Source organism: Heterodontus francisci, chromosome 34, assembly GCF_036365525.1.
Source record: "Heterodontus francisci isolate sHetFra1 chromosome 34, sHetFra1.hap1, whole genome shotgun sequence".
Taxonomy (NCBI): Eukaryota; Metazoa; Chordata; class Chondrichthyes; order Heterodontiformes; family Heterodontidae; genus Heterodontus; species Heterodontus francisci.
Genome location: NC_090404.1, coordinates 23,055,324 through 23,075,129, shown reverse-complemented (window position 1 = coordinate 23,075,129; position 19,806 = coordinate 23,055,324). Strand labels below are relative to the sequence as shown.

General features: G+C 42.0%; 1 protein-coding gene and 1 non-coding gene across 2 annotated transcripts; one reads left to right on the top strand and one right to left on the bottom strand.

Annotated features, from left to right (window-relative positions):
* Window positions 1-599: 599 nt before the first annotated feature.
* On the top strand, window positions 600-681 carry trnas-uga (transfer RNA serine (anticodon UGA)). The gene has a single exon. It is a non-coding gene; the product is annotated as a tRNA-Ser (tRNA).
* A 13,825-nt stretch (window positions 682-14,506) lies between these two features.
* LOC137348725 (probable G-protein coupled receptor 139) lies at window positions 14,507-15,343 on the bottom strand. Its single transcript, XM_068013980.1, has one exon. The coding sequence runs from the start codon at window positions 15,341-15,343 to the stop codon at window positions 14,507-14,509; it is 837 nt and encodes a 278-aa protein (XP_067870081.1).
* Window positions 15,344-19,806: the final 4,463 nt, after the last annotated feature.

Below are 19,806 nucleotides of genomic sequence, written 5' to 3'. Positions count from 1 at the left end.
CTCAGCAGACACACGCTACAAAAGGATAGTGGCGGGTTGTTGACAATATTTCTTTGTGGAATCTTCTGAGACAAAGGATGTGAACTGAGGAACTGGGCGTTGTTTTCATAGCAGTTGGATCTTTTCTATGAAATGTGTTCTTTAATGAAGTAATGGAGAAATTTGATGAATGCAGTGACAGTGTGTTTGATGTTGTGGCCATGGACTTTCAAAAGGCATCTGTTGAAATGCCACATAATCGACTTTTTAGAAAACTTAAAGTGGATAGAATTAAAGGGTCAGTGACAGCGTCGATGCATAATTTTCTGACGGACATACAACAGAGAATAGCGAAAAGGATGAATTTCTGGGGTGATGGGGAAAAGCTGGATTGTGGGATCAAACTTGACAGTTCTTTCAAAGAGCTGGCACAGGCTCGGAGGTGGACAGCCTTCCCAATGTGCTGCAAAATTCACTGATTCCATCATGTTAATTTTCACATGAACTGGGAGATGCAACAGAAGTCAAGGCTCAAAGACAATGTTTCTGCAGAATCTGTTCAGGGCAATTCTCTCATACTTTGCACAGACAATTTAATTATAGAGAGCTGGTGTCAGTGTGCTGTGATGGCCGAGTGGTTAAGGCGTTGGACTTGAAATTCAATGGGGTTTCCCCGCGCAGGTTCAAACCCTGCTCACAGCGTTTTTGCATCAGTTCTCGTGAGTTGACTGGGGACATCGTTGACTTGTTCACCGATCTGGCAGGTATTTGCTGTAATCTGATTGACGCAACGCTCATTCTGCTAATTGAAAATGTTCACATTTATCTATTAGATATTGTGGATTTGTTAGAAACTAAACAAAAGGTAAAATGGATGAGAAATAAAAACAGAGAACAACCTGAAGAAGTATTTTTAATAAAGATCCTTGCACTATTTTGAAGGAAATGGAACCTTCAGTGAAAGAGTGGGAATGCCGTTTGGTTTCATTAAGTTGAACCAGATTTCTGAGTGTAAAATGACCACGGCAGAACTCGAATCTTCAGAGAATCAGAGAAATTTCTTGCTGAAAGTAAAGAAATGGGAAAAGCAACTAACTTGAAAAGGCACTGCCGAGCTTCACTGGTGCTCGAGTGGTTAGGATTGAGTGCACTTACTGCCATAGCCTGGGTTTGATTCCTGATCAGAAAATGATACCTTCTTGCTGCTATGGCAACTCTCACAAACATGATTTACTTGCTACATAAAAGCAGAAAATGCTCAGCACATCTGGGGCTAACAATGGAGAGAAGAAACGCAATTAAAGCTCCAGATCAGTGATTATTCATCAGAGATGGAGAAGTCAGAGATGTAACAGGTCGATACAATTATAGAGACTGAATAAGGGAAGTGAAAGGATGTGAAAAGTTATAACGCAGAGTGATGTACTGATAAAAGGGATGATGGTGCAAGGAAAATGTGGGTGGTAATGGGACAGCTATTTCTGCCTGCTGTTCAGTCTACCAGACTTCACTGCACATTAGCTGATCCACGCTGCTTTTGCTATTTCTTCACTTCAGGCCACTTTCATCAGAGACTGCTTTCTCATTTAAAAATTCAGATGTTTAGCTAGACCACAAAAGACACCGAGTGTGTTGCCAGGAGCATAAAGCTGCAGAGGCACAAGTTTCAATTTCCAAAATGCACCAACCTAATCAATGTGGCTCCTGTGAAATGTGCAAGGCAATGCACGGCCATCAAACATCAATAGAAACAACTGACACACAGCAAATTCTGCCAGTTTCATGTGGCATCGCCTTCTGCTTCTGTCACTGCTTATCCTCCAGCTCCCTCTGCTCCTCCAGCTCCCAGGTGAATTATCTGCTTTATGCAAACACACCGAATTCATGAAACCCAACTTTCCCTGGAAAGCAGGGAGTGGGAATGAAAGATGCAGAACATTGAGAAGCAATGATTTTTGCAGATAACAGGATAAATAAACACTGTGATCTCATCTTCCTGCTACTTCCAGATACTGAATACAGGAATGTGCAAGAGTTGTTCCCATTCGCAATTATCAACAGTCACACTCTCCTTCCAATCTTGTACACATTTCTTAGATTTCAAACTGTGCATAAATTCTCACTGGTTTTCAATGTGAAGAAAGCGGAGCTATGTGAAGCTAATGTTGTTCAGCAGATGCAGGGTAAGAAGACACCTAACAGGCCGATGATAACAGGGAATGTTTTGATGGGCTGAGCTGCAGTGAAGGGTTGGCACCATTTCAATTGTCATTCAGGAGGTCTGGTTCCAAATCTGGTGATAGAAATGAAAATTAAACTTCTCGCTGCATTTCCCCAGTGTCATGATGTGAAAAGAACAGGACATAAGGCAAGAAAGTGTATTTGTCTGTAATGGGTTGTAAGATGGCAGAATGACTGTGAAGGCAGCAGCAGTGGTGTTGCGAAATATACAATAATAGGAAAGTACAGCACAGAAGGCCATTCGGCCCGTCAAGCTTATTATACAGAGCAGTTGTGATTGGTTGACCAGGGACAATATTTCTGACAAATTGAACTGCAGGCAGAAAAATCTGTCCCATTGCCATCTACATTTTGCCTCGCCCCAGCATCTCTTCAGCCAGTATATCACTCCGTCTTGCCACTTTCCACAGTCCTTCACTTGTTTTCTTTCACACCCCTAGCTCTGTCTCTGTACGTGCTTTCAACCTATTCCATCTCTGACCTCTACAGCTCTGATGAATCATCATCGACTTGGAAGATTAGCCTGTTTTTCACTCCTCAGATGTAACAAGAGCTGTTGAGTGTTTTCTCTTCCCCTTATACTGTTAATATCCCAGTCTGTATTAGGATATTTTAAATCCGCCATTATAGCTACTCTATAATTATTGCACCTCTTTGTAATTTCATATTTGCATATTTGTTCCTGTATAGCTTTCTGACTAGTTCGTGGCCTATGGAATACACCCAGCAATCTAATTATACCTCCATTGTTTCTTAGCTCTAACCAAGTACATTCGGTCATTGACCCCTCTAGGACATCCTCAGTCTCCAGCCCTGTAATGTTATACTTAATCAATACTGCTACCCCTCCTCCTTTCTTTCCTGTCCTATCTTTTCTACACTCCTTCTATCCAGGTATATTTGGTACCTAGTTCTGTCCATTTTGAGCCAGGTTACTGTTATCACCACATCATATTTCCATGTGGCTATCTGCACCTGAATCTGACCAAGCTTATTTACCAGACTCCATGTGTTCACATGTTTACACAGTAAACCTAATTTAGATCTTATTGCATTTCATTTTACTTAAACACCACCTTACTATTTGTTACTCTATTAATATCTGTCTCCTCCAATCACTGTGCACTTTAGTTTTCCTCTCTAATATTGCCTCCTGGTTCGTACACCCCTGCCAAGTTAAGTTATACCCATCCCCTATAGTATTAGCAAATTGCCCAACAAGGACTTTGTTCTGGCTCTGTTCAGTACAGCGCATCAAGTACCATCTCCCCCTGAACAGGTTCAATGACCAGGAATCTAAAGCCCTCTCCCTGCATCATCTCTCCAGGTAGGTATTCATCTTCTCTATCCTCCTACTTCTATAATACACGATAGCAATTGTCACCAAGAGTAATCTGGAGATTACTATATTTGAGTTCCCGCTTGCTAGTTCCTCCCTCAACTCCCTAAACTGCAGTACCTCATCTCTCTTTCTACCTATGTCACTGGTACTGGTATGGACAACGACTGCTGGCAGGTTACCCTCCCTCCTCAGAGTGCTGTGAAGATTCTCAGTGGCCCTGGATCCATGGAGGAAACATACCATCCTGGATTCACATCTGTGGCTGAAGAAACGCCTTTCTGTTCCCCTATCGAGTCCTCTATCATTATAGCGTCTCCAATTTACCTCCTGGCCCACTGTACAGTTGAGGCAATAAAAACAAGAAATGCTGGAACCACTCAGCAGGTCTGGCAGCATCTGTGAAAAGAGAAGCAGAGTTAACGTTTCGGGTCAGTGACCCTTCTTCGGAACATTGTACAGTTGAGGCAGCCGGGGTGCTGCGGACAAGGCTCTGGCTGCACACCCCAGAGAACTGAATGCTGGCTGGAGAGTGAGATGCACTCAGGGGACTCCTGCAATATCTGCCTGGTTCTTTTTTACTGCTTGGCGATCACTCATTCCGTCTCTGCTTGCATATCCTTAAGATGGGGGTTTGGGGTGGGGTGGGGTGGGTAGTTACCACATCTATAAATGCACTATGCACAAAACTCTCATTCTTGTAGTTGCGCCACAGTGATGCCAGCTGCTGCTCAAGCTCTGAAACCCTGAGCTGGATCTCTGCCAGCTAACGACACATCCTGTACTTCTGATTTTCCAGGACATGAGAAGCATCGCAGAGATTCAAAGTGGAGCAGCATGCACTGGTTTGATCCGCCCTGCCACGTCTCTATATATTAGACTAGTAAACTTACTACTGAAGTAAATAAAGCCTCACGACCTACTCACCATTCAGCTGTTTATCCTCTGCTGACATCACTTGATCTTACAGGAAGATTAACTGAAATATTTTTACTGAACTCAGTAGAAGCCACTTACCCAATTCAGAGTTACTTTCATTGTAAAGTAATGCAGGGCTTTTATAATCAAACCAGAATCTCAGTTTATAAGCAGAATTCTCATTCTGAGCATTCATTGCTTTTCATCGCGATGGTTTTAATTTCCGTAGTGGAGCAATATTCATATGTATTGCAATTATTCATGCAATACAATATTGATATAACATCACTAAGTAGCGGGAACACACCTTGATATGCATTGCTATATTATCGGTAATACAGGCATCGGATTATAAACTCTGTAATAATTGAAATGCTTTCTGTTAATGCTACCTGCAATATTATGGACCCGGCTGCACCTGGAATCAGGGCTAAAAGCCAATCTCTTGGCAATGAATGGATGAATGTTCTGCCCAGCAACAACAAATCCCCCATTAATTTGTCAACTAATAGTTCTATGCTGGAGAATTGATTATTTCATTTCTAACGTTATGTCTGCACAGCCAGCCGAGGGGTCCATTCCAGACTCATACAGTGATACAATAACCAAATGTAATTTATAAAACAATTGATTGCTATTAGAGAAACATCCTGAATCGAACAGCCATCTCTCACTACGCCACAAATTCCCAGTTACAATGAAAGCTTTCATCAGTTGCTGTATTAGGTAGGAGCAATAGGAGGATGGTAGCCTCATAGAAATTTTGGAAGATTAACAATCCAGAGACATGGATGAATCTTTCAAAGACATGGGGGTCAAATCCCACCATGGCACCAAGTGGATTTTAAATTCACCCAAATAGTAAAGCTGAAATAAAATGCGATCTGCAGTAATCATAACCATACAACTAGCAGGTTGTTTTTTCAGTGCATCTGGTTTATTAATGCCTTTTAAGGAAGTAAACCTTCCATCCTTACCTAGTTTGACCTAATATGTGACTCCAGACCTCCAGCCCTCTGTGAAGGCCTGATGAGCTATCCAGTTGTCGTTGGTTCACCAACTGCTGATCACATTGAAACCTAGAATGGCAAGAGTAGTGAGGAACCTCATGTGTTGTATTGAAAGAAACTGATCTTTATTGAACTTTATGAAATGTCCAGTTTGAATTGTTCTGTTATGTATTTTTGCAACTTTTTAATGAATTAAGTATATTTTTGAAAAAAAGTTTGGCCGTGCCAATGATTCTTACATACCAAGAATGAATACAAAAGAATACACCATGTGGAATTTGTAGAAATCAGCTTCCTTTTCCTGCAGTAAATCAAAAATCTGCATTATCTTAAAAACAAAACCAAGTCTGGAGTCTTATCTGAATGGCAACTGTTGAAGAATATCTGGCTCAGACTTTTGAACAACTTTTGAACAATTTTTGAACATTTATGTAGGAGAGTCACAAAGTCCCTGTGAAATTGAAATAGACTAAGATTGAATACCTCTTCATGGAAGGCAAAATAGGAAGACTGACCAAAGGACTGATAAAACTGCAAGGTTTCAAGAAGGCTTGTCAATTAGGAAGGAGGCACAAGTAAATCGTGCAATTTACGTACAGAGATGCAGATATTGATGTAAAGAAGAGAAAGGCTGCCCATGAACAGTGAGTGAAGGGACGGTATTACAGAGATTGAAATAAAGAGAAATAATAATGAGGAAAGGAAGGGAGTGACAGAGAAAATGTAAAGTTTGCAGCAAATAATGACTTCACCTGATAATGCGAATCTAGCAGTGACCTTGTAACTGAGAACTCAGCCTAAAAGTGACTGTTTAATTAATATCCCGCTGCAGTGATGACCCTATATTTGATGCTCCCGCTTTATAGTGCCCTTGTAACTAATACACCTCTGTAATGATGACCCTGTAATTGATAGCCCAGTCTTATTGTAACCTTGTAAGCACGACCCCAGACGGACAGTGGCCTGGTAATTGATTTCCTGGTGGTACTGTAACCTGGAAATAACAGTGCAGGATATTATCCTCCCAATATTTAACACATTCCTATGACATTGCAGATTGCTCAACTCCAACTCAATCCACTTTAAGAATAAATGGATTCACGCCTTCCTGACAATATGAGGAGACTAATTTCATAGTGAAGTTTCATGTTCTGTACCCCAATATTACATGGTGCTATTTGTTTGCTGATGCATTGTTGATATCCTGGAATTTTCATAGATATTGCCACATCGAAAAAGGCTGTTTCAGCCAGTCAGTCCGTTTCAGTGTTTATGCCCCAGATTAGAATTAGTCCTAATCTCACACACCCGACAATTCCCCGCCTTATTTATCCCCTGTCATTCAAACACCATTCTAACCTGTTTTTCAATGTTGGCATGATCTCTGCTTCAATCATTTCACAGCTCGCAACCCTCCGTGCACGACAGTTTCTCCTGCCTATAAATATACCCTATCTGCATTTCCACACACGAGGTAACATCTTAGTGACTGAACTGTAACCTCTCTGTGACCTCAGCACCATTTCTATCATATAGAGCCGAACAATAACATTTGCAGTTACCGAGGTATGTTAACGCAATAAAATGCCCCAAAACACTTCAAAGGAGCATTAGCAAACAGAATTTGACACCAACCCCCATTAGGGGATATGAGGACATATGACCAGAAACGTGTTAAACGAAGTAACTTTTAAGGCGGGTCTAAAGGAGGAATAAAGAGGGAATTCCAGAGTTTACAGCCTCCGCAGCTGAAGGCACGGCCACCAATGGTGTTGCTAATGATATTGATGTGGGAAGTAGGATGATAGCAATGGTGTGGGGTGTCAAAGGAGATGGTTACAGTTGCTGGAACTTATTATGCAATGAGGATAATTTATAAAACAGCTAAAGATAGGTAGGCCTCAAACACTGCCCTGTGGAACGCCAGCAGCGATGCCCTAGGGTTGAGAAGATTGGTCTCGAATCTTCATGACTTCAGTCAATAAAATGATTTCCGCAAGATTCCAATTGACGCCAATGTTACCAGTGCTCCTTGATGCCACATTCGGTTCAATGCTGAATCGATGCCAAGGGCAGTTACTCTCACCTCACCTCTGGAATTCATCTTTTTGTCCAAGTGAATGTTAATATAGTCCTGAATTATCGTTTCTAAAAGCTTTCCCACCACAGAGGTTAAACACTGTAGTTGCTGGGGCTATTCTTATACCCCTTTTTAAACATTTGCAATTCTTCAGTCCTCTGGCAATACCATGCACCTAAGGAGGATTGGAAAATTATGGTGAGTGCCTCAGCAATTTCCACCGTTACTTCCTTCAGTACCCTTGGATGCATCTCATCTGGTCCTGATGATTTAACAACTTTGAGTGCAGCCACTATATCTAAGATCTCCTCTTTCTCAATCTTTCACCCATCCAGTGTCTCAACTAACTACTGTTTCACTATGACTTGGGCAGCAACTCTTCCTTGGAAAAGGACAAGACAAAGAACCTCAGCCATGCCTCGTGCCTCCATGTGTAAATCCGTTTTTAAGTTCCCAATCGGCCTCTCTCCTGGTTATAACACCATTTTACTATTTATGTGCCAATTGAAGAATTTTTCATTCCCTTTTATGTTAGCTGCTGGTCTCTTCTCATGCTCTCTCTATGCTTCTCTTATTTTTTCACTTCCCTGTCAACATTCTATATTGAGCATGTTTCTCATTCGTATTACTACCTGACATCTGTCATATGCATTCTTGTTCAGCTTCATCTTACTCTCGATCTCATGCGTTACCCAGGGAGCTCTGGATTTGTTTGCCCTACCTTTTCCCCTCGTGAAAAGGTACCTTGACTGTCACCTTTTTAAAGGGAGTCCATTCTTTCGTTGCAGTTTCACCTGCCAATCTTTGATTCCAAGTTACTTGGGCCTGACTTGTTCTTGCTCCAATGAAGTTGGCCCACCCCCAATAGATTATTTTCACTTTGCATTGATCCTTTTCCTTTTCCATAGCCAACGTAAACTTTATGATACTATGATCACTGTCCCTAAACATTCTCCAACTGACAATTATCCACTTGATCCACTGCATTCCCCAGAAACAAATCCAGCAATGCCTCCTTCCTCTTTGGACTGGAAACATACTAATGTAGAAAATTCTCCTGAGCACACTCTGGAACATCTTGCCCTTCTCTGTCTATTTCAGGGTAAATTTCCCCATTATAACTATTCTATAATTCTTACAGCTTTCTGTCATTTCCCTGCAAAATTGTTCCTCTGTATCTTTTCCACTAGTTGGTGGCTTATAGAATACACCCAGAAACATATTGGTGGCACAATTATTTCTTAGCTGTAAGCAAATAGATTCTGCCCTTGACACGTCTAGAATATCACCTCTCGCCAGCACTATAATGTTCTCCCTAATCAATACTGCTACTTCTCCCACTTTCTTTTCTTTCCTGCCTTTCCTGAATAACTTGTATCCGGAAATATTTAGTATCTAGTCTTGTCCTTTTCGGAGCCAGGTTTCTGTTATCACTACGACAACATATTTCCATGTGGCTATCTCCACCTGCAGCTCACCAACCTTATTTACAAACGTTGTTTTTCCACACTCAACGAATTTACATCATGCACAGTAAACATAAATTGGACCATATTACATTCCTTATTACTCTGAATCCACCAATACCTTACTATTTCATACTCTAGTACTGTCGGTATCTCCCACTTCTTTGTGGACCTCTGTTTTCCTCTTAAATATTGTCTCCTAGACTCCACACCCCTGTCAATTTAGTTCAAACCCTCCCCAATAGTATTGGCAAATCGCTCTGTAAGGACATTTGTCCCAGTTCTGTTCAGAGGAACCAGCCAGATCTGTACAGGTCCCATCACCCCCAGAACAAATCCCAGTGTTCCAGTAATCTGAAGCCCTCCCTCCTGCACCATATCTCCAGCCACATATTCATCTGCGGTACCATAAGTAATCTGAAGGGTATTTCCTTTGAGGTTCTGCTTGTTTGATTTAGAGATACAGCACTGAAACAGGCCCTTCGGCCCACCGAGTCTGTGCCGACCATTAACCACCCATTTATACTAATCCTACACTAATCCCATATTCCAACCACATCCTCACCTGTCCCTATATTTCCCTGCCACCTACCTATACTAGGGGCAATTTAAAATGGCCAATTTACCTATCAACCTGTAAGTCTTTTGGCTGTGGGAGGAAACTGGAGCACCCGGCGAAAACCCACGCAGTCATAGGGAGAACTTGCAAACTCCACACAGGCAGTACCCAGAATTGAACCCGGGTCGCTGGAGTTGTGAGGCTGCGGCGCTAACCACTGAACCACTGTGCCTTCAGCTGCTGCATCACTGGGTTTGCTATTCCGAAGATTAATTCACAGGCAGGGCGGCAGAAAGTGATCCAGACTTGCATCTACGACCTGGATATATTTTGTATCAGTTTGTCTCATTGTATCGTACAGAATTATATCATGTCCCAAAATATCCTAACTTTGATTCTTGTCACTGCATTCGCCTCCTTCTCCAATTCCAACATTTAAGGTGTTTGAAAAACGAGTTTATCATTGTGTGGGGAATTGACCCGTAAAATCCAGGTAATCTCAAATTTGCGCTGAATTAATTTCCTCCAGTGGAAGGGGCAGTAAATGCGCTGCATCTGGTGCAGGTGCTCCTGGGTTAGGAAGGGTGAAAATCGACCAGCGCTTCCCTGACTAACCAGCACTGAGCAGGATCACGTGTACATCTCAGCGACAGCTTCGATTAGTGCAGCACAAAGAACTGGTCAGTGCTTCCCCCTGCATCTGGCAGACCCTCATCTCCCCTTATCATAAAACAGAATGACTGTGGTTATAAAGTAGCACCGTTATCAGGTGGAGTTATTAGCCGATATGATTTGTTTTGTGTGAAGCGATATATTGATATTAGAAAATGCTTTCATTGGATGAATGAATTTAATGACAATGACATTCAAGCAAAGCTTTGTTTTGTTGGGTTATGAAACAGTGACTAGCAGAATGTTCAGCTGGAAATTAAAGGTTGTATATTGATCACTTTTGTGTGTCTCTGTCACATCCCAAAACTAATCGCTATAAAATATCAGTTGCATCACCCAGAGCCTACCTGGAATGGATGGATACATTTTAATAAAATATAACACAGCTAGCAGTTTCAAACCCTACTGAACTCCTCATAGCAGAGCTGGATCCGGTATTCCCTGAACCCAGAAGTCTGATGTCATAACATTAATTCATGATTGACTTTAACAGCTGCTAGTTTATCATTAAATATCTCCCTCTGTTAGAGAGATGGTGGGTGGAGGATTGTACCCTAGCCCATTCATACGAATTAGGGTAGGGAGAGCTTTCATACTCGGAAAAGGGTCATAAATACAGAACTATAGGTAGAATTGATAATAAGGAAACTAAAAATACCTGTGAAGATAATCACGCAGTGAAATACATCCATCTCAAAGCTGACATTTGGAATTGTCGCGGCTTGAAAGGGGGCGTAACTCTTCAATATAACTCATTATATTGCTGTTGTAGCTGATCTTACAGCCGCTGAGAATATACGGCTGGCCTTCAAATAATTAAATGAGCCACACCTTATGTAGGAAGAAATACAATATAAAGTACAATACAATCCCATCAAGCATGATTAAACTGGAAATAGTCGCACTAAATGCTCAAATCACGGGTATATAGAGGAGATAGAGTGCGAGAAATTCGTCTTGGGTGATGGCAGAAAAAAGGCTGTATTTGATCGGTCACCCGTTCTACACAGTACCTGACATTTAATTCCTTTGGCAGCAAGGTTATTGGTTATTGGTGAGTAGGAACCGCTTGATAGCACTGTCAATGACGCCTTCCATCACTTTGAGAGTAGCGTTATCGGGTGGTAATTGGCTGGTTTGGATTTGTCTTGCTTTTTGTGGACAGGCCAGACCTGTGCATTTTCCCACATTCTCGGGTAAATGCCTGTGTTGCAGCTGTTCCGGAACAGCTTGACTAAGGACATTGCTTCTTCTGGAGCACAAGTCATCAGTACTATTGCCCGGACTCTGTCAGGGCCCATAGTCTTTGCTGTATCCAGTGCCTTCAGCCATTTATGGATATCACGTGGAGTGAGTTAACGTGACTGAAGACGGGTATCTATGATGGTGGGGTTTTCAGGAGGAGGCTGAGATGGATTATCCCTGCGGCACTTTCAGCTGAAGATGGTTGCAAATGCTTGTCTTTTGCACCAACGTGTCACGACTGGATGTGGCTGGACTAAGCTTTCATCTGATCTTTTGGTTGTGGGATTACTTAGCTCTGTCAATAGCATACTGCTTCCGTTGTTTTGCATGCATGCAGTCCTGTGTTGTAGCTTTATCAGATTGGAACCTCATTTTCAGGTACGTTTGGTGCTGCTCCTGCCATTCTCTTCGACACTCCTCATTTAACCAGTGTTAGGCCCCTGTCTTCATGGTTGTGGTAGCGTGAGGATATACTGGGCTATAAGGTGTCGGATTGTGGTGGAATAAAATTCTGCGGCTGCTGATGATGCACAGTGCCTCGCAGATGCCGAGATTTGAGCTGCAAGACTTGTCCTGAATCTATCCCATTTAGCCTGGAGGTAGTGCTGCACAACACAGTGTAGCATATCCTCCAAGTGAAAAGAGGACACAGTTTCCACAAGGACTGTGTTCTGGTCACTCCTATAAATATTTTCATGGACAGAGGCATCTACGACATGCAGATTCCCGATGACGAGGTCAAGTGGGATTTTCTTTCTTGTTAATTAACTCACCACATGCTGCTGGCCCAATCTGGCAGCTATGTCCTTCAGGACGTAGCCAGTATTGGCACCACTAAGCCATTATTAGTGACAGGCATTGAATTCCCCCACCTATAGTGCTTACTACGACTGGTGTTCAATATGGAAGCGTACTGATTCATCAGGTGAAGGAAGACAGTAATCAGCACAGGTTTTTCCTTCTCCAAGTGTTACCTGATGCGAGAAGACTTAAGACATCCGGTGTCTATATTGAGGACTCCCAGGATCAATCTCTCCCAATTGTATAACACTGTGCCACCATGGGCCTGTCTTGTCTGAATTTGTTAGTGACCAGTCTGTGTGACAGCGTTCCTAAATGTTGAACAAAACCCAGGTGTAGGTGATGAATAATAGACTCATAGGATCATGGAATAGTTACAGACCGTCTTGTCCATACAGGCTGCCCGTAAGAGCATCTCAGCTATTCCTCTGATTTTCATGTTTGACCTTGTCATGTTGGAATCTGATGCCCAGGCTAAAGTCCAGTGAATGGTCCAGTTTTATTCTCAATATGCTTTCATCCTCGAGATATGATACAAGTGCACATCTTGCTCGGTCATTTCAGAGATTAGTGAAGAGTCAACTGCATTGTGGTTTGTCTGGAGTAGCACGGAGGCCAGACTGGTTAAAGAACATTAGTGAACCTTTTCTTTAATGACAAATGCATAATTATTTGCGTTTTTTATGCCAGCTTTATTTTATTAACTTAACTTTAATTCCATAGCTGCAATGGTGGAATTTGAACTCATGTCGTCAGACCGTTAGTCTGGGCGTCAGGATTTTTCCTCCATTAACATAACCACCCTAATGTAATCTAATCACATAACAAAACAAACTATTGAAAGTGTGGATCAAGTGAACAATTCCAAACTAAGATTGGTAGACTTTTGTTAGGCAAGCGTATTAATGGTCATGGGAGGAAGACAAATGAAGATAATATAGCAGATCATCAATGATCTGAATGAATGGGAGGACAGGGTGGAAGGACTGAATGGACTCCTCCTATTATCATATGTTTATTTCTATATGTCAACACATTTAGGGGAGGAGAGGGAGTGGAACCAGCGAGAGTAGAACTGAACCCAGCAGAGTCAGCACCTTCAGGGGAAAAGAGAGAGAGAGCAGTCAGTGCAGAACTGAACCCAGCCAGAGTCAGTATCTTCAGGGAAGGAGCGAGAGAGGAACCAGTCAGTATGGAACTGAATCCAGTCAGAGTCAGTACCTTCAGGGGAAAAAAGAGAGAGAGAGAGAGGATCCATTGAGTGCAGAACTGAACCCAGACAGTTCCAATATCTTCAGGGGAAGAGAGAGAGAGAGAGAGGAACCAGTGAGTGAAGAACTGTACCCAGCCAGAGTAAGCACCTTCAGAAGTGGAAAAGGAGGGGAACCAGTGAATGTAGAATGAACCCAGCCATAGTGTTTAAGAATATTAATGGATTTGATGGATAGGTAGAGGGAAACTTGTGCAGTCCACGACTGCACACTTCATGCACAATTAAAGGTAAATCATTCAGAGATGATTTCTGAAAGTGCTCCTTCACACAATGGGTAGTGGATATCTGGAATTCTCTCTCCAGCAGCGGTTGAGACTGGTGGTCGATTGAAAATTTGAATACTGAGATTGACAAACTTTTGGTTAGGCATGGATATGAAGGATTACGAAAACAAGGTGTATAAATTGAGTTAATATACTGATCATCCACGATCTAATTGAATGTGGAACATGCTTGAGGGGCTAAATGGCCTACTTTTGATCTTACGTTCCTTCATAACAGTACCTTCAAGGGAAAGGAGAGGAGGGGATTCCTCAGAGTACTGCTGAACCGAGCACAGAGGAAAACTATTTATCTGTTCTATCTGTAGAAAAAAAAGGTTTCAAACATCAGTGTGACTGGAAAAGCACCGAGACACGTGCACACTGTAGTGAAAATCTTTTATTGTACTGACTTTGGAAAGAACTTTAACCTGTTACACAGCCTGAAAAAAAATGCCCCATTCACAAGGGGGAGAAACCGTACACGTGTTCTCCATGTGGAATGTGGCTTCAACTGAACTCCAACGTGAAGAGGCACAATGACACCCCCACAATGGAGAAACCATGGGAATGTGGAAGGGGAGAAGGGAAGTGTGTGCCATCCACAAGAACAGCAATGAGAGGAATACACAATGCAATTCATGTTAGATTTTACTATTTTCATCATTTAAACAATTTAACAACTAGACTCAGTGGATATTTCACTCCATTCTTTAACTCCTCTCTGAATTTTCTCTGCGTCCCTGCATAAATAAATGGATTGACACAGGAGCTCAAAAGCTGAAGCATATAACCGCTTTGGTCCAGAATAAAATTTGATTTGTTGAAATTAGAACCGGAAAAATAATTAAGTTTTGCAATTCGGACATAAAGGAAATTTATAAGAATTACCAAATATAACAGGATGAAACTGCCCGAGATGCAGAAGAGTAAAACGATGGAGTTTCTCCGCTTCTCCATCTCTGGGTCACTCTGCATCTCTCCAGTGCTATGGGCCCGGAGTCTCCTGCGAACTCTACTGGCCACGAGAATGTGCTTGACGGTCAGAGCATTAAGCAGTAAAATCAGAATGAATGGGAGACAAGAGGTTGAAATAGAACGAATCCAGTCATAGGCGGCCCACGCTGGTGATGTATAAAATATTAATTTTATGCTGCAAAACCAGGGTATATTGTTAATTATATACAAAGGTTTATAAATAAAATACAAGAAGGCATTTTTTAAACAGCTCACAGTAGACACGATTCCAATAACCCGTACTGCTGTTTTCGCAGTGCAGTATTTTATTTTCAGCTTCTGGCAACAAATGGCCATAAATCGATCAAAGGTAAAAGCGACCGTTATCCAGACAGAACTATCCATGATCGCAAAGTTTAGTGCCATACACAGACTGCATATCGGTGTGATGAACAGGAAACTGAGTGGGAAATAAATACCAACAATCCGGTTTAATATCACGGTGGAGATCATGACTAGGAGATCCGTCACTGCCATGGACATCATGTAGTATGTGATACATCTCGAGAGACCGCATCTTCCTCGGCATAGGATCACAATCACTGCCAAATTAGCTGTAATAGAGACAGAGAGAGACTTGAGAGAAAGAGTGTACGTTTGTAAATGAGCCAGAACAGGAAACCTACTGGATTGACTCCTAACAAAATCATCCATTTTACATAATATTTGCTGTGAAATTTACAAGCTATGACACATGATGGAAAACTATGGCTTAACCACCGGACACTTGCTTCTGTGTTTAACATAATCACATGGATTAAAAATAAGACAGGTCAATAACATCAGAATATAAAATAAAACGATCCAGCATAATGGAGAGCAAGAAAGCACTGGAAACCCATTGAAACTAAAATGGGAGCATCAAACAGACAAGAAAAATAACACCAGTAACATATTATAGAATATATTTAAGAGGGTAAACAATAAAATAACCGACAATAAAAGTGGGAACTAACAGGAAAAGAGCAAAACCTTGCATTTTAAACTGGTTCTATCCTGCTCAGGACCTAAAAGGCTCTCATCCGATGAATTACTTCAAAATGATTGAATGGGGGAACAGTCCGGGACGTTGCCAGGAGCTTGGAGCAGAAGGAAAATTCGGACTCAGCAGTGTTCACTGCAGAACAGTCAGCAGTAGCTAATGTGGAAGAGGAGAGCCGGACTGAAGCATTGCGAATTTGAGACTGTGAACATAAACACTGAATGCTGTGTGTTTAGGGTAAGTACAAATTCATTCAAAAAACGGCCATTTGTTAACTTGTTTATATTTCTGTTAATAACTCGATTCCCAATAATTTCCCATCAATGAACTGACTCATTAAATTGATTCAGGATTTATTTAATTGCTGAATAATTTAAATCAGTGAATCATTTGTGCAAATCAGACAGCCGTTGTCAATTTCATTAACACAGTAGCACTCGATGCACACCGTGATAACAGTATGATAATTCACCGACAGTAATACTGTCAATAGTACAATAGAACTAGATTTATACAATGGCAACAGTGTGATAATTCACCCACAGTAACAGTGCCAGCAAAGCCATAGAAATCCATTGATACTATGATAACAGTGTAATAATTTGCACGCAGTAACAGTGGAAATAATGCAATAGAACTATATTTAAACTGTGAAATGGCATACCTAAAGGGGAGAACCATACAGTTAGAAGGCTAAATTGTACTTTTAAATCGGAGAAATTACATTGGTTAATGGGAAAATAAATTGCTGACGAGGCGAAATCGTGCTGCCAAAGTAGAAAGTGATACTGGAAAGTGGGAGTAATTACACTGGTAATTAAAATAAACTATCCCAGTAATGGTGTGAAATGACACTCCCAAAGGAGAGGAATTATAGCATTAATTCCAAAAAATCAGTAGGTTTTGAAGAAATTATATCATTAAAATGGAGAAATAATACCGTTAAAGTAGAAAAAAAAAGATCCTGTAAAATAGGAGAAATTACAACAATTGGAGGGAAGAAATCTTCTCATTAAAGTAGAAAAATTACCTCATTAAAGGGGAGAAGAGCGATCCATAATGTCGAGAAACGCTAGTGGTAAATACGAACAGTGACAAGACTAATCAATGATTTTCGTAACTAATAACTAACTGCAATACTTTACCTGGAACCCCGATAGCGGCAAGGATGGGATAGTAAATCGAAAACACCAGACCTTTTGCTGACCCATGCATTTCTATCAGAAGTTCTGAGCACGCTTGGAACTGCACTCAAAGATTGTCATATTTACGCCTGATATCAGGCTCCAGGGAGATAATTATATGTTTCGATCCTTTATATGAATCACACTAATTGAAACAAGCTGATTAGTGCAGCTGATGCCAGTCCTGTGTTTTTGTTTTGATGGAATGGAATATTTTTCAAGGGAGCTGACACGGCTCTGAAGTAAAATACCCAAACAATAATGTGATCCTAGTTACAGTTAGCATAATGAAAATTTTAATATGCGGTTGCTATGGTGAAAGTGAACCTTGTATTGGAGGAATCCCCAGGTTTAAACCCTTTAATGTTGAGTTACGTGCCCACAGCACAACGCATAAAAGATCTGAGATATGCTGGTCCTGAAGGAAACTGTGGCCAAGTTCTCACTCTTGATCACCATTCAGCTCCAGTCTGTGTGATCGCAGGTCCAAATCTCTCTGAGATAGTGCATCCACTTCAACACAACGAACTGCATTCAGTGTGGGCAGGTCTAGGTCAGCACGGTTACTGCCAATATGATCTGGCCCAGCTCAGCGTGTTTACCTCTAGTGTACAGATAGCTAGATGATTATGGTTGCTGCCAGTCTGCGCAGGTCTGGTACTGCAGAGTCACTTTCAGTGTGGAGGGGTCCAGTTCATCAGGGTTACATATTTTGTTGAAACTAACAGTTTTGCATAGCTACACTGAGCGTGGACAAGTCTAGTTCAACATGCTTGTATTTTGTGTGCAGAGATCCAGTTAAGTGAGTTTGCATTCGGTATGGAAAGGCTTTTGGGAGTCAGCAGGTAAATTACTCGTGGCAGAAATCGCAGCCTCTGACCTGCTCTTGTACCATAGTACGCAGCTGGTGCAGTTAAGTTTCGGCCATTGAATGTCAGCCTTTGTAACAATATCCTTTTATTTCTTGATGTGCATCTCTGTCAAGGCAGGCATTTGTTGTCCATCCTAATTGTCGTTGTTTAATACCATATCCAACAGCATAGCTGTTACTAGGAGATCTATAAACTGCTCTTACATGTCTTAGCTTCTCCTTTTAATTCACATCTCTACCCATACTGAATTAATTTCCTATTCTTTAGAGCCAAGATCATTCCTTAACTACTGTCCCTATGTGTTCTTTTATTATCAGGGTTGCCTTACATCAGTTTTAATTTTAACTTTCGGCTATTTTCCCTGATTTTACCTTATTTACTGATACACTATTACCATTAAACTCTCTGTCCTATCCTGACACATTCTGCTTAACTTTACCCAAATCGCTACACTGCTCTGGACCCTTGACTTTTCACTTTACATTTTAAAATTCCCCATCACTTTAAGCCTCGCCAACTTTTTAATTAAAGCCTCATCTACAGCGCTAGTTATTGGATTCTACTGGGAACTGGTCCCAACATGGTTTAAGTGGACTTGGTCCCAACTGTCCCACCTGTCATAGCCGCTAAGCGCATTGCACTTTTGAACTACAAGAAAGCCCCCAGCGATTTAACATCCGCAGCACTTAAAGCAGCCAGAAGTACTGCACAAAGAACAGCTAGGCGTTGCGCAAACGACTACTGGCAACACCTATGCAGTCATATTCAGCTGGCCTCAGACACCGGAAACATCAGAGGAATGTATGATGGCATGAAGAGAGCTCTTGGGCCAACCATCAAGAAGATCACCCCCCTCAAATCTAAATCGGGGGACATAATCACTGACCAACGCAAACAGATGGACCGCTGGGTTGAGCACTACCTAGAACTGTACTCCAGGGAGAATGCTGTCACTGAGACTGCCCTCAATGCAGCCCAGCCTCTACCAGTCATGGATGAGCTGGACATACAGCCAACCAAATCGGAACTCAGTGATGCCATTGATTCCCTAGCCAGCGGAAAAGCCCCTGGGAAGGACAGCATTACCCCTGAAATAATCAAGAGTGCCAAGCCTGCTATACTCTCAGCACTACATGAACTGCTATGCCTGTGCTGGGACGAGGGAGCAGTACCCCAGGACATGCGCGATGCCAACATCATCACCCTCTATAAAAACAAAGGTGACCGCGGTGACTGCAACAACTACCGTGGAATCTCCCTGCTCAGCATAGTGGGGAAAGTCTTTGCTCGAGTCGCTCTGAACAGGCTCCAGAAGCTGGCCGAGCGCGTCTACCCTGAGGCACAGTGTGGCATTCGTGCAGAGAGATCGACTATTGACATGCTGTTCTCCCTTCGTCAGATACAGGAGAAATGCCGTGAACAACAGATGCCCCTCTACATTGCTTTCATTGATCTCACCAAAGCCTTTGACCTCGTCAGCAGACGTGGTCTCTTCAGACTACTAGAAAAGATCGGATGTCCACCAAAGCTACTAAGTATCATCACCTCATTCCATGACAATATGAAAGGCACAATTCAACATGGTGGCTCCTCATCAGAGCCCTTTCCTATCCTGAGTGGTGTGAAACAGGGCTGTGTTCTCGCACCCACACTTTTTGGGATTTTCTTCTCCCTGCTGCTTTCACATGCGTTCAAATCCTCTGAAGAAGGAATTTTCCTCCACACAAGATCAGGGGGCAGGTTGTTCAACCTTGCCCGTCTAAGAGCGAAGTCCAAAGTACGGAAAGTCCTCATCAGAGAACTCCTCTTTGCTGACGATGCTGCTTTAACATCTCACACTGAAGAATGCCTGCAGAGTCTCATCGACAGGTTTGCGTCTGCCTGCAATGAATTTGGCCTAACCATCAG